General features: G+C 38.8%; 1 protein-coding gene across 14 annotated transcripts in view; it reads right to left on the bottom strand.

Annotated features, from left to right (window-relative positions):
• The window catches only part of LOC139381124 (protein tyrosine phosphatase receptor type Ea), a 146,896-nt gene that overhangs the window by 24,732 nt on the left and 108,437 nt on the right, over positions 1-13,727 (bottom strand). For 12 of the 14 annotated variants that reach the window (XM_071124432.1, XM_071124426.1, XM_071124425.1 and 9 more), the window contains 10 exons: positions 12,545-12,635; positions 9,787-9,863; positions 9,540-9,576; positions 9,275-9,372; positions 6,656-6,775; positions 4,818-4,981; positions 4,511-4,646; positions 3,671-3,820; positions 3,153-3,246; positions 1,562-1,638 (listed from right to left, as the gene is read on the bottom strand). In XM_071124432.1, the coding sequence (XP_070980533.1) occupies positions 1,562-1,638; positions 3,153-3,246; positions 3,671-3,820; positions 4,511-4,646; positions 4,818-4,981; positions 6,656-6,775; positions 9,275-9,372; positions 9,540-9,576; positions 9,787-9,863; positions 12,545-12,635 (1,044 nt within the window). The remainder of the gene's footprint in view (positions 1-1,561; positions 1,639-3,152; positions 3,247-3,670; positions 3,821-4,510; positions 4,647-4,817; positions 4,982-6,655; positions 6,776-9,274; positions 9,373-9,539; positions 9,577-9,786; positions 9,864-12,544; positions 12,636-13,727) is intronic. The other 2 variants (XM_071124429.1, XM_071124435.1) reach the window with 1 other exon arrangement.

Raw genomic sequence — 13,727 nt, forward strand, 5'->3', positions numbered from 1 at the left:
CAGTACAGGCATTACCACCATGTCAGACAGGTACAACTCCCTGTCCACCACAGTACAGGCATTACCACCATGTCAGACAGGTACAACTTCCTGTACACCACAGTACACAGTACAGGCATTACCACCATGTCAGACAGGTACAACTTGATTGCAGCGTATCAATATTTACTCATTGATGTAGTAGTGATAATGTTTACTCATTGATGTAGTAGTGATAATGTTTACTCATTGATGTAGTAGTGAGTATTGTAATGTCTACTCATTGATGTAGTAGTGAGTAGTGTAATGTTTACTCATTGATGTAGTAGTGAGTAGTGTAATGTTTACTCATTGATGTAGTAGTGAGTAGTGTAATGTTTACTCATTGATGTAATAGTGAGTATTGTAATGTTTACTCATTGATGTAGTAGTGAGTATTGTAATGTTTACTCATTGATGTAGTAGTGAGTATTGTAATGTTTACTCATTGATGTAGTAGTGAGTTTTGTAATGTTTACTCATTGATGTAGTAGTGAGTATTGTAATGTTTACTCATTGATGTAGTAGTGAGTATTGTAATGTTTACTCATTGATGTAGTAGTGAGTATTGTAATGTTTACTCATTGATGTAGTAGTGAGTATTGTAATGTTTACTCATTGATGTAGTAGTGAGTATTGTAATGTTTACTCATTGATGTAGTAGTGAGTATTGTAATGTTACTCATTGATGTAGTAGTGAGTATTGTAATGTTTACTCATTGATGTAGTAGTGAGTATTGTAATGTTTACTCATTGATGTAGTAGTGAGTATTGTAATGTTTACTCATTGATGTAGTAGTGAGTATTGTAATGTTTACTCATTGATATAGTAGTGAGTATTGTAATGTTTACTCATTGATGTAGTAGTGAGTATTGTAATGTTTACTCATTGATGTAGTAGTGAGTATTGTAATGTTTACTCATTGATGTAGTAGTGAGTAGTGATAATGTTTACTCATTGATGTAGTAGTGAGTATTGTAATGTTTACTCATTGATGTAGTAGTGATAATGTTTACGCATTGATGTAGTAGTGATAATGTTTACTCATTGATGTAGTAGTGAGTATTGTAATGTTTACTCATTGATGTAGTAGTGATAATGTTTACTCATTGATGTAGTAGTGATAATGTTTACTCATTGATGTAGTAGTGAGTAGTGTAATGTTTACTCATTGATGTAGTAGTGAGTATTGTAATGTTTACTCATTGATGTAGTAGTGAGTATTGTAATGTTTACTCATTGATGTAGTAGTGAGTAGTGTAATGTTTACTCATTGATGTAGTAGTGAGTATTGTAATGTTTACTCATTGATGTAGTAGTGAGTAGTGTAATGTTTACTCATTGATGTAGTAGTGAGTAGTGTAATGTTTACTCATTGATGTAGTAGTGAGTAGTGTAATGTTTACTCATTGATGTAGAAGTGAGTATTGTAATGTTTACTCATTGATGTAGTAGTGAGTATTGTAAGGTTTACTCATTGATGTAGAAGTGAGTACTGTAAGGTTTACTCATTGATGTAGTAGGTCCCTCACGTCTACTTACATCTATAAATGACGCATTGATGTAGTCAGTAAACTCTTGGCCTCTTCTCATGGACATAATCACTCTGTTGAAGTCATCTGAAAAATACAATTCAAGATTAAAATTCATATTAAACGGGTGATAACTACAAAGCCCGTGTCTACAGAATATATCAATGGCATAACAACTCAATATCCAGATAAAAACCGACCCCCTTCATCGTAACTGCAGAATTACGACATGGGTTGGCGTTTTAATGACGCGGCACTTTTGTTTTTGGCCATATTTTTTAGCTGTCAGACAAACTACGCAAAAAGTGAAGGCCTTCATTCTGAGCCCTATAGACCCTGGTCAAACGTAGTGCACTAAATAGGGAATAGGGTGCCATAGTAGTGCACTAAATAGTGAATAGGGTGTCATTTGCGATGCAGCCTAAAACGCTCCTCCAGATTCATTTCCCAAACACTATTTACAAGATGAGAGGCAGGCAATGAAAGAAACGCATCACTCAACCTAAAGAACAGCACAAACAATGAGCGTTTTATCAGATAAAACAACAAGACGACTGGCTAAAATATCTCTCAATGTCAGTCCCACGCATCAAGGTTTAAAATATATGACTACCAAATATGAAAAGGTGGTTTAGGTTAGGGTTAAGGTTTGGGATAGGGTCAAAAATTATGATTTTCAAAATGAGTTCCAAGCACTGGGATTAAACCGGCGATCCTTGGAGACTGACGCCCTAGCAAGGCGCGGGTCTACTAGATGGTAACAGGGACTCACGTCGCCCCCTAGTGGACGTTATAGGAAACTGCCATGGAAATAAATGTCCTTGTAATTTCCCCCTTTCCATTACACCAACACACATCTTAACTCACTAAAGGTGCGGCCCTTAACGGCCCTACAATCGAACGGTCTGAGGAAAGAGCAGATTAATTAGGGGTAGAAGGAATTGGATCATCTGTGATGCCGTCACTGTTGATTTATGAATAGATCGCCCATATTAGATGCCTAAAAGCCAGCGTCTCAAATGGCAACCTATTCCCTATATAGTGCACTACTTTTGACCACAGACCCTATAGACCCTGGTCAAAAGTAGTGCACTAAATAGGGAATAGGGTGCCGTTTGAGATGCACCCTAAAAGTCTCCTCCAGATCCATTTCCCAAACACTATTTGTAAGATGAGAAGCAGGCAATGAAAAAACGCATCACTCAACCTAAAGAACAGCACAAACAATGAGCGTTTTATCAGATAAAACAACAAGACGACTGGCTAAAAGATCTCTCAATGTCAGTCCCATGCATCAAGGTTTAAATATATGAATACCAAATATGACAAAATAACACATACAAAGGATTTCCCTGGTTAATTCTGCACGAATGCAATTTAGGTGAGCGAACCAAGGGAATAAGGGATTTGATAATATCTCTTGTTTCGTTCTAAATAAGGGGGGGGGGGGGGGGGGGTTATGAACACAATATAATCAGTGGGTCACAATCTGTCACCAGTTAAAGAATACCCCGAATGACGTAATGTAGAGTTACTGGACTCTGGGCGGAAAACAGATCTCATTCAGTTTGTTGTGTTGTAACTTTTCCGGCGTTCCTTACATGGAATAATCTGGAGCACTCTGTTCTTCTTCATGTTGGCAGGGAGATTTCCCATCCTCATGTTCTCCTTCATTATCCGCATGTTGGTCAGTTTCTGGATGATAAGGGGGGGGGGGGGGGGGGGGGGGGGGGCAGGAAAGTGTCAGGGTGTAAATGTACACATAGATGACTTAATATTTGTTACCTTTATTTAACTAGGCAGGTCAGTTAAAGAACAAATCCCCCCCCCCCCCCCCCCGGCGAAAACCCTCCCCTAACCCGGACAACGCTGGGCCAATTGTGCGCCGCCCTAAGGGACACTCGATCACGGCCGGGTTGTGACACAACCCGCTGCGCCACTCGGTGAGGCCCCCAAAAAAAAAGGGCAATGCAAACTAATATCGAATAATTTATACACAATGTCACAATTACTATTATAAGCATACACAGACATTCAAGGATTCTAAGCTGCATGTAGCAAAGGGCTCTATCTTATCAACTACAACCCTGTCAGAGAAGAGAGGACCCCTGGCTCTCACTTTGAACTCTTCCTCCAGGCCGACCCTGTCGAAGGGGGCGTGGGTGTTGTGGAGTTTGTGCAAGTGTCCTTCCAGAGATGACACGTCCAGTTCTGTGTCTCCGTACAGGTAGTATTCCAACAGGGCCTGGTAGATGAACGAGTACTGAATCTGGAAGCCACAGAGGAAGAAAAACTGATTTTAGAGCACTAGAACAATAGGAATGAAAGTCCATACACTTTGATAATTGCTTCCAAAGGAAGAAGCTGAAGAAGCTGACGAAGGAGGAGAAGATGAAGGAGAAGAAGAAGGAGAAGCAGAAGAAGAAGAAGGAGAAGAAGAAGAAAGAGAAGGAGAAGCAGAAGAAGGAGAAGGAGAAGAAGAAGGAGGAGAAGATGAAGGAGAAGAAGGAGAAGAAGTAGAAGAAGGAGTAACTGAAGAAGAGGCCAAAGAAGCAGAAGAAGAAGAAGGAGAAGAAGAAAAAGAACAAGGAGAAGAAGTAGAAGAAGAAGGAGAAGGAGAAGAAGAAGAAGAAGAAGGAGAAGGAGAAGAAGAAGAAGCAGAAGAAGAAAAAGAACAAGGAGAAGAAGTAGAAGAAGAAGGAGAAGAAGAAGGAGAAGGAGAAGAAGAAGGAGAAGAAGAAGATGAATCAGATGAGATCAAGTGTGGTGTTCCACAGGGATATATTCTTGGAACTCTATTATTTTCTAGTTTACATTACAAATACATATTTAGAACACTGTAGTAGCAGGACGGACAATGCTTACTTTTGGACAGTTGCTAGTCCTAGTACTAAGAGAAACATAGACTGATGCATTGCATGAAATAGTGTTGTGACCCTGTTGTTTTGAGCCAACTCACGTCTGTCTGTACAAGCTGTGAGCGCTGGTCTCTTATCTTGGACACAAAACCAAAGACGTCAATCTTCTGCTCTTGGTGCATCATGTCAATCACGCCGTCAATCACAATGAAGGTCCCTGTCCTTCCCACACCAGCACTGCCGAGACAAAGGACAGAGAAGGCCAAGGAGTCAACTATCTATAGCATGACAGTTAGATCTCTCTCTCTCTCTCTCCCTAAAGACAGGTGGGGAAGAAACCTTCAGGTTACTATGTCCAGTACAACAGTTGAAATGTGCCTAAAAGACTACATCCCCAGTATAAAGTACCTGCAGTGAACCACGATGGGCCCAGCGAAGGAGGAGTTGACCGTCTTGACTTTCTTGAGGAACTTGAGCATGCCGATGGGGGAAAAGGGCACCCCAAAATCAGGCCAGCTGGTGAAGTGGAGCTGGGTGACCAGCCTGGAGGGCTTGGTGCCGTCGCTGGCCTGCTACAGGAGACGACACACAGAGCAGACATACAGAGTCATTACTATACCTGATACTACGTAGAGTCATTACTATAATCAGATACTACGTAGAGTCATTACTATACCTGATACTACATAGAGTCATTACTATCCAGATACTACATAGAGTCATTACTATAAACCATATACTACATAGAGTCATTACTACAGCAGATACTACATAGAGTCATTACTATAAACCAGATACTCCACAGAGTCATTACTATAAACAAGATACTAAGTAGAGTCATTACTATAATCAGATACTACGTAGAGTCATTACTATACCTGATACTACATAGAGTCATTACTATCCAGATACTACATAGAGTCATTACTATAAACCATATACTACATAGAGTCATTACTACAGCAGATACTACATAGAGTCATTACTATAAACCAGATACTACATAGAGTCATTACTATAAACAAGATACTACATTACTATAGAGTCATTACTATGAACCAGATACTACCTCTGTGGAAAGGGTTCTGCATGGAACCCAAAAGGGTTCTACCTGAAACCAAAAAGGGTTCTGCATGGAACCCAAAAGGGTTCTACCTGAAACCAAAAAGGGTTCTGCATGGAACCCAAAAGGGTTCTCCCTGAAACCAAAAAGGGTTCTGCATGGAACCCAAAAGGGTTCTACCTGAAACCCAAAAGGATTCTTCAAAGGGTTCTCCTATGAGGACAGCCAAATGATGTATGTATTATGTAGATTATAATTAAAGGACATTTTTGTAAGGGTTGATACATTTTTCGTTTGGGCAATTCAAGTCTAAAATATCAAAGTGGAAATTACAAACGCTCAAATTATGATCCTACATCTGTAGTCTACTCTATTCACACGACACAAAAAACACACACAGTTTACAGCACATCTTTTAAGTTTCTATGTCCATCAGTGTTGTAGAGCTCTGTAGACTACATATTTACAGTCAAATACCTTTTAGTATCAATTTAGTATACTACAAGTGAACAAGTATAGTACTTTAGTATACTACAAGTGAATAAGTGTAGTACTTTAGTATACTACAAGTGAATAAATATAGTACTTTAGTATACTACAAGTGAATAAGTATAGGACGTTAGTATACTACAAGTGAACAAGTATAGTACTTTAGTATACTACAAGTGAACAAGTATAGTACTTTAGTATACTACAAGTGAACAAGTATAGTACTTTAGTATACTACAAGTGAACAAGTATAGTACTTTAGTATACTACAAGTGAACAAGTATAGTACTTTAGTATACTACAAGTGAATAAGTATAGGACGTTAGTATACTACAAGTGAATAAATATAGTACTTTAGTATACTACAAGTGAATAAATATAGTACTTTAGTATACTACAAGTGAACAAGTATAGTACTTTAGTATACTACAAGTGAATAAGTGTAGTACTTTAGTATACTACAAGTGAATAAATATAGTACTTTAGTATACTACAAGTGAATAAATATAGTACTTTAGTATACTACAAGTGAACAAGTATAGTACTTTAGTATACTACAAGTGAATAAGTATGGTACTTTAGTATACTACAAGTGAATAAGTATAGGACAGGCAAGCACTTAGATTCCCAACCAAACCTACAGTACTGTTATAATCTAAAGGACCCACATGATTACCATCTAATAATAACGTACATATTGTATGCAGAACTTCCGTATGGTGTAGTCCACCAACACAGTGACGTCTTCCACAGCCACCCGGACATTACCATAGGTCCAACAGCCCTGGTCTGGCCAGTACTGGTAACACTTGTCCTAGTGGTTTGGAAACACACACAAACAGGGAAGCAAATGAGTCACCGCAGGACACGCAGGTTTTAATCATAGAGAATGTTCCAATGTCTATACTAGCACCCTGACTTAGTATAGAACAGGGTTGGAGTCAGTTCCATTTTAATTCCAGTTCATTCAGAAAGTATAAATAACCAAATTCCAACGTCAATGATACAGTTTCCTTTTTGAAAAGCATTGAAGAGAATTGGAATTGGAATTTCTGTTTATTTACTGAATTGACAGGAATACATATATATATAATTGACCCCAACACGGTATGAAACAAATAATCGGCTGTGCATTTCTAAGTGGTAGGCTAGCATGGAGACTGCATGTTTACAGGTCATTCTAAGTGCTATGCTAGCATGGAGACTGCATGTTTTACAGGTCATTCTAAGTGGTATGCTAGCATAGAGACTGCATGTTTACAGGTCATTCTAAGTGCTATGCTAGCATAGAGACTGCATGCTTACAGGTCATTCTAAGTGCTATGCTAGCATGAAGACTGCATGTTTACAGGTCATTCTAAGTGGTATGCTAGCATGAAGACTGCATGTCTACAGGTCATTCTAAGTGCTATGCTAGCATGAAGACTGCATGTTTACAGGTCATTCTAAGTGGTATGCTAGCATGGAGACTGTGTAAACACATTGCCAATAGGCTCAGGATAACACCGGATTAAAAGTTGGGTAGCTGATATTCAGAGCTAAAAATAGCCACATTGATTAGTCACGTGATTCTGGACTAATAAAGCCTATGTAATTGCCTGTTTTATAAAAATGGTAGGCCTACCACAGAGATGGACATTCATACAATTCCATTGCGGGCTGACACTGTAGGCTACATCCCAGTAAGCACAGACAGACGCCAACGTCATTTGGAAGTCTTCTCTTTTCGGTCCTGTCCAGGCGTCGTTTTTTTGGGGTCCAGACCGGCCTTGAACCAAATCATAAACCTTTGTATTTGGCTCAGGTTTGATGCGGTAGGGCCAGCCTTGATTGGACCAGCATTGATTGGACCAAATCTGAGCCAATCATAGACGTCTATGTTTGGACCAAATCAAGTCTGCTCCAGACCGAACCAAATCAGAACCTAAATGAACCTAACTTCAACGTCTGGAAAATACTATATTTTAAACGTCTTTTCAACATCGTTTTGCTTACTAGGACTATTCTGGATTTGTAGGGGTATAGGAGGGTGGCATTGAATGCATCACCATCCTAAAGGTGACTGGTAAGACACTGAGTGCAGTAGAGAATGTGAGGGCTTAATCTGCCAGCCAGCCAGCCAGTCAATCAGAATTAGCCCGTTTAAAACCACTTAAAGAGAGTTTGCTGACTAATTATGATAAAGACTTAGAGGGCTTTATTAGCCATTATTTAATCATCGATTCCGAGCAGCACAAAAGCTGATTTTAATCTCCTTTCTTTCCTGTTTTTATTGATCTCTGCAAGGTTAGCTCTCTCTCTCTCTCTCTCTCTCCCTCTCTCTCTCTCTCTCTCCAGGGTAAAGCTCCTTGGGACTGCTCACAGGGGAAAGTACACATGGAGACAGATGACCTCGTCTGTTTAAGGAGAGATTGTGAAGTGGAAATGGATGGCTTGACTTCAAAGGCTTGAGGGCACTCAAACAAGTGTAGCAGCAATGTGTTAGTGTAGTAGTAACATAGGATGAGTGTAGTAGTAATATAGGATGAGTGTAGTAGTAATATAGTATTGGTATCAGTGTAGTAGTAATATAGTATTAATGTAGTAGTAATATAGTATAAGTATCAGTGTAATAGTAACATAGGATTTGTGTAGTAGTAACATAGGATTAGTGTAGTAGTAATATAGGATTATTGTAGTAGTAATATAGGATTAGTGTAGTACTAATATAGTATTAGTGTAGTAGTAGTATAGTATTAGTATCAGTGTAGTAGTAATAGAGGATTAGAGTAGTAGTAGTAGTATAGGATTAGTGTAGTACTAATATAGGATTAGTGTAGTAGTAATATAGGATTAGTGTAGTACTAATATAGTATTAGTGTGGTAGTAGTATAGTATTAGTATCAGTGTAGTAGTAATATAGGATTAGAGTAGTAGTAGTAGTATAGGATTAGTGTAGTACTAATATAGGATTAGTGTAGTACTAATATAGTATTAGTGTAGTAGTAATATAGTATTAGTATCAGTGTAGTAGTGTAGCAGTAATATAGTATTAGTGTAGTAGTAGTATAGTATTAGTATCAGTGTAGTAGTGTAGCAGTAATATAGTATTAGTGTAGTAGTAGTATAGTATTAGTATCAGTGTAGTCGTGTAGCAGTAATATAGTATTAGTGTAGTAGTAGTATAGTATTAGTATCAGTGTAGTAGTGTAGCAGTAATGTGTAATGAAGACAGTTGCTGTATTTCTAGTGCTGGTATAACATTATAGAGAAACTCAAAGTGAAAGTAACAGTGTTGACACTGAAAAAGCCAGGAAGTCTTGTAACCAATCACCTCTTTCCTCTCTTTCAGGTTGGTCAGCATGACAATAGTTGCCGTCTTCTGTTCCCATATCATCCTCCAGAAGTCTGCTACCGTGTCTTGTTTAGGACCTGGAACACAACAGTCCATCACCTCATTAACCCATTCATCTTTGTTGACATTACGGAACCAGCAGCCATGTTTATTAAAAAATAAAAAAAATGTGTTATTACATTTGGAAAACACACGCGACACTTTCATTTAAATATTTGCTGCAGAAAAACATTGATTTATTTACCTTGTGCTGCGATAAATTTGTTATTGTCCGTGTAGCCCTAACAAAGACAATAAAAACACTGTTAATTAATAACATTACAATGGAAACTGGTCTTGTTTCGGTTTGGAATAATAACATGATAGATTCTGTAATATGTTGAAACATATATGATTTATTATGAATATTATTATATATATATATATTATCCCAACCTTATTTAGGCCGAAGAAGAACACACATTTTTTTAAAAGCTAGATCCCCAACTCACATGGATATAGGAAGCGTTGATGTAGTCTGAACAGAGGTTTCCATCTAGCTGTGTTAACACCACCCTGGAATGGTCATCTGTTAAAAACACATGGACACTTTAGGGCTTTTCTTCACAACATTTCAGACAACAATTCCAGTAGGTAAAACTGGTGTCAAAACGGGTGTAAAGACAATTCCTTGATCTCTATTCTATTCGATCTCTATTCTATTCTATTCCTTGATCTCTATTCTATTCTATTCCTTGATCTCTATTCTATTCCTTGATCTCTATTCTATTCGATCTCTATTCTATTCTATTCCTTGATCTCTATTCTATTCCTTGATCTCTATTCTATTCCTTGATCTCTATTCTATTCTATTCCTTGATCTCTATTCTATTCCTTGATCTCTATTCTATTCCTTGATCTCTATTCTATTCTATTCCTTGATCTCTATTCTATTCTATTCCTTGATCTCTATTCTATTCTATTCCTTGATCTCTATTCTATTCCTTGATCTCTATTCTATTCCTTGATCTCTATTCTATTCCTTGATCTCTATTCTATTCCTTGATCTCTATTCTATTCCTTGATCTCTATTCTATTCGATCTCTATTCTATTCTATTCCTTGATCTCTATTCTATTCCTTGATCTCTATTCTATTCCTTGATCTCTATTCTATTCTATTCCTTGATCTCTATTCTATTCTATTCCTTGATCTCTATTCTATTCTATTCCTTGATCTCTATTCTATTCTATTCCTTGATCTCTATTCTATTCTATTCCTTGATCTCTATTCTATTCGATCTCTATTCTATTCTATTCCTTGATCTCTATTCTATTCTATTCCTTGATCTCTATTCTATTCTATTCCTTGATCTCTATTCTATTCTATTCCTTGATCTCTATTCTATTCTATTCTATTCTATTCTATTCCTTGATCTCTATTCTATTCGATCTCTATTCTATTCTATTCCTTGATCTCTATTCTATTCTATTCCTTGATCTCTATTCTATTCTATTCCTTGATCTCTATTCTATTCCTTGATCTCTATTCTATTCCTTGATCTCTATTCTATTCTATTCGATCTCTATTCTATTCTATTCCTTGATCTCTACTCTATTTGATCTCTATTCTATTCTATTCCTTGATCTCTATTCTATTCGATCTCTATTCTATTCTATTCCTTGATCTCTATTCTATTCTATTCCTTGATCTCTATTCTATTCTATTCCTTGATCTCTATTCTATTCGATCTCTATTCTATTCTATTCCTTGATCTCTACTCTATTCGATCTCTATTCTATTCTATTCCTTGATCTCTATTCTATTCGATCTCTATTCTATTCTATTCCTTGATCTCTATTCTATTCTATTCCTTGATCTCTATTCTATTCTATTCCTTGATCTCTATTCTATTCTATTCTATTCCTTGATCTCTATTCTATTCCTTGATCTCTATTCTATTCTATTCATTGATCTCTATTCTATTCGATCTCTATTCTATTCTATTCCTTGATCTCTATTCTATTCGATCTCTATTCTATTCTATTCCTTGATCTCTATTCTATTCTATTCTACTCTATTCTATTCCTTGATCTCTATTCTATTCGATCTCTATTCTATTCTATTCCTTGATCTCTACTCTATTCGATCTCTTTTCTATTCTATTCCTTGATCTCTACTCTATTCTATTCTACTCTATTCTATTCCTTGATCTCTATTCTATTCGATCTCTATTCTATTCTATTCCTTGATCTCTACTCTATTCGATCTCTATTCTATTCTATTCCTTGATCTCTATTCTATTCTATTCCTTGATCTCTATTCTATTCCTTGATCTCTATTCTATTCTATTCCTTGATCTCTATTCTATTCGATCTCTATTCTATTCTATTCCTTGATCTCTACTCTATTCGATCTCTATTCTATTCTATTCCTTGATCTCTATTCTATTCCCTGATCTCTATTTTGTATTGAACAGATCCTAAAAGTCGGGAGTGAAGATGAACAAATTTCAGCCTGGTCTCAGTTTCTATAAAAATGGACCGAGGGTTAATTAAAGAATAGACCAAATAGGAAGTGAAACTGTCAAAAGGAAGCGCAGGCAGAACGAGAAGAGTTGACTATCTGTGAGGATCTGTATCTACTGCTGTGTGAATACATGTCGCTAGGGAACGAGTCTCGCATCACTGACCGATGCCAAAATAACTTTTGACTTATGCTCTGCAAATAGATACAGACCCAGGAAATGTGGCTCCAAATGACTATCAAGTTGTTCTTTGACACTAGTTAATGATATAGATGTAGAGAGAATGAGATGGAGCTCCTCACATGGGAGGATGTTGGGATATCTCTAGTTAATGATATAGAGAGAATGAGATGGAGCTCCTCACATGGAAGGATGTTGAGATATCACTAGTTAATAATATAGAGAGAATGAGATGGAGCCCTCACATGGGAGGATGTTGGGATATCACTAGTTAATGTTGTAGAGAGAATGAGATGGAGCTCCTCACATGGAAGGATGTTGGGATATCACTAGTTAATGATATAGAGAGAATGAGATGGAGCCCTCACATGGAAGGATGTTGGGATATCACTAGTTAATGATATACATGTAGAGAGAATGAGATGGAGCCCTCACATGGAAGGATGTTGGGATATCACTAGTTAATGATATACATGTAGAGAGAATGAGATGGAGCCCTCACATGGAAGGATGTTGGGATATCACTAGTTAATGATATAGAGAGAATGAGATGGAGCTCCTCACATGGAAGGATGTTGGGATATCTGTTCTTTTCTCTGTTGTCTTCTTTGTTGGCCTCCTGGTATGTCCCCTGGGTATATCCAGACGGCAACGACTGAAAACAAAACAGAACACACCACAGTCAGTCAGTCACACTCAGTCACAGCCAGCCAGCCAGTCCGTCAGCCAGCCAGTAAGTCAGCCAGCCAGCCAGCCAGCCAGTCCGTCAGCCAGCCAGTCAGCCAGCCAGCCAGTCAGTCCATCAGCCAGCCAGTCAGCCAGCCAGCCAGCCAGCCAGTCCGTCAGCCAGCCAGTCAGCCAGTCAGTCAGCCAGTCAGTCAGTCAGTAATACTAGGCTGATCCCAGATCTGTTTGTGACAACGACCGTAGGACGACCCCAGCACAAACAGATCTGACAACGACCGTAGGACGACCCCAGCACAAACAGATCTGACATCGACCGTAGGACGACCCCAGCACAAACAGATCTGACAACGACCGTAGGACGACCCCAGCACAAACAGATCTGACAACGACCGTAGGACGACCCCAGCACAAACAGATCTGACAACGACCGTAGCACGACCCCGGCACAAACAGATCTGACAACGACCGTAGCACGACCCCGGCACAAACAGATCTGACAACGACCGTAGGACGACCCCAGCACAAACAGATCTGACAACGACCGTAGGACGACCCCAGCACAAACAGATCTGACAACGACCGTAGGACGACCCCAGCACAAACAGATCTGACAACGACCGTAGGACGACCCCAGCACAAACAGATCTGACAACGACCGTAGGACGACCCCAGCACAAACAGATCTGACAACGACCGTAGGACGACCCCAGCACAAACAGATCTGACAACGACCGTAGGACGACCCCAGCACAAACAGATCTGACAACGACCGTAGGACGACCCCAGCACAAACAGATCTGGGACCAGGCTAAGCTGCACTGTACAGTTTCACACCTGTTGTATCCTGAGCACGTGGTGGCGAACAGATCTGGGACCAGGCTAAGCTGCACTGTACAGTTTCACACCTGTTGTATCCTGAGCACGTGGTGGCGAACAGATCTGGGACCAGGCTAAGCTGCACTGTACAGTTTCACACCTGTTGTATCCTGAGCACGTGGTGGCGAACAGATCTGGGACCAGGCTAAGCTGCACTGTACAGTTTCACACCTGTTGTATCCTG

The sequence above is a fragment of the Oncorhynchus clarkii genome, chromosome 23, assembly GCF_045791955.1.
Source record: "Oncorhynchus clarkii lewisi isolate Uvic-CL-2024 chromosome 23, UVic_Ocla_1.0, whole genome shotgun sequence".
Classification (NCBI taxonomy): Eukaryota; Metazoa; Chordata; class Actinopteri; order Salmoniformes; family Salmonidae; genus Oncorhynchus; species Oncorhynchus clarkii.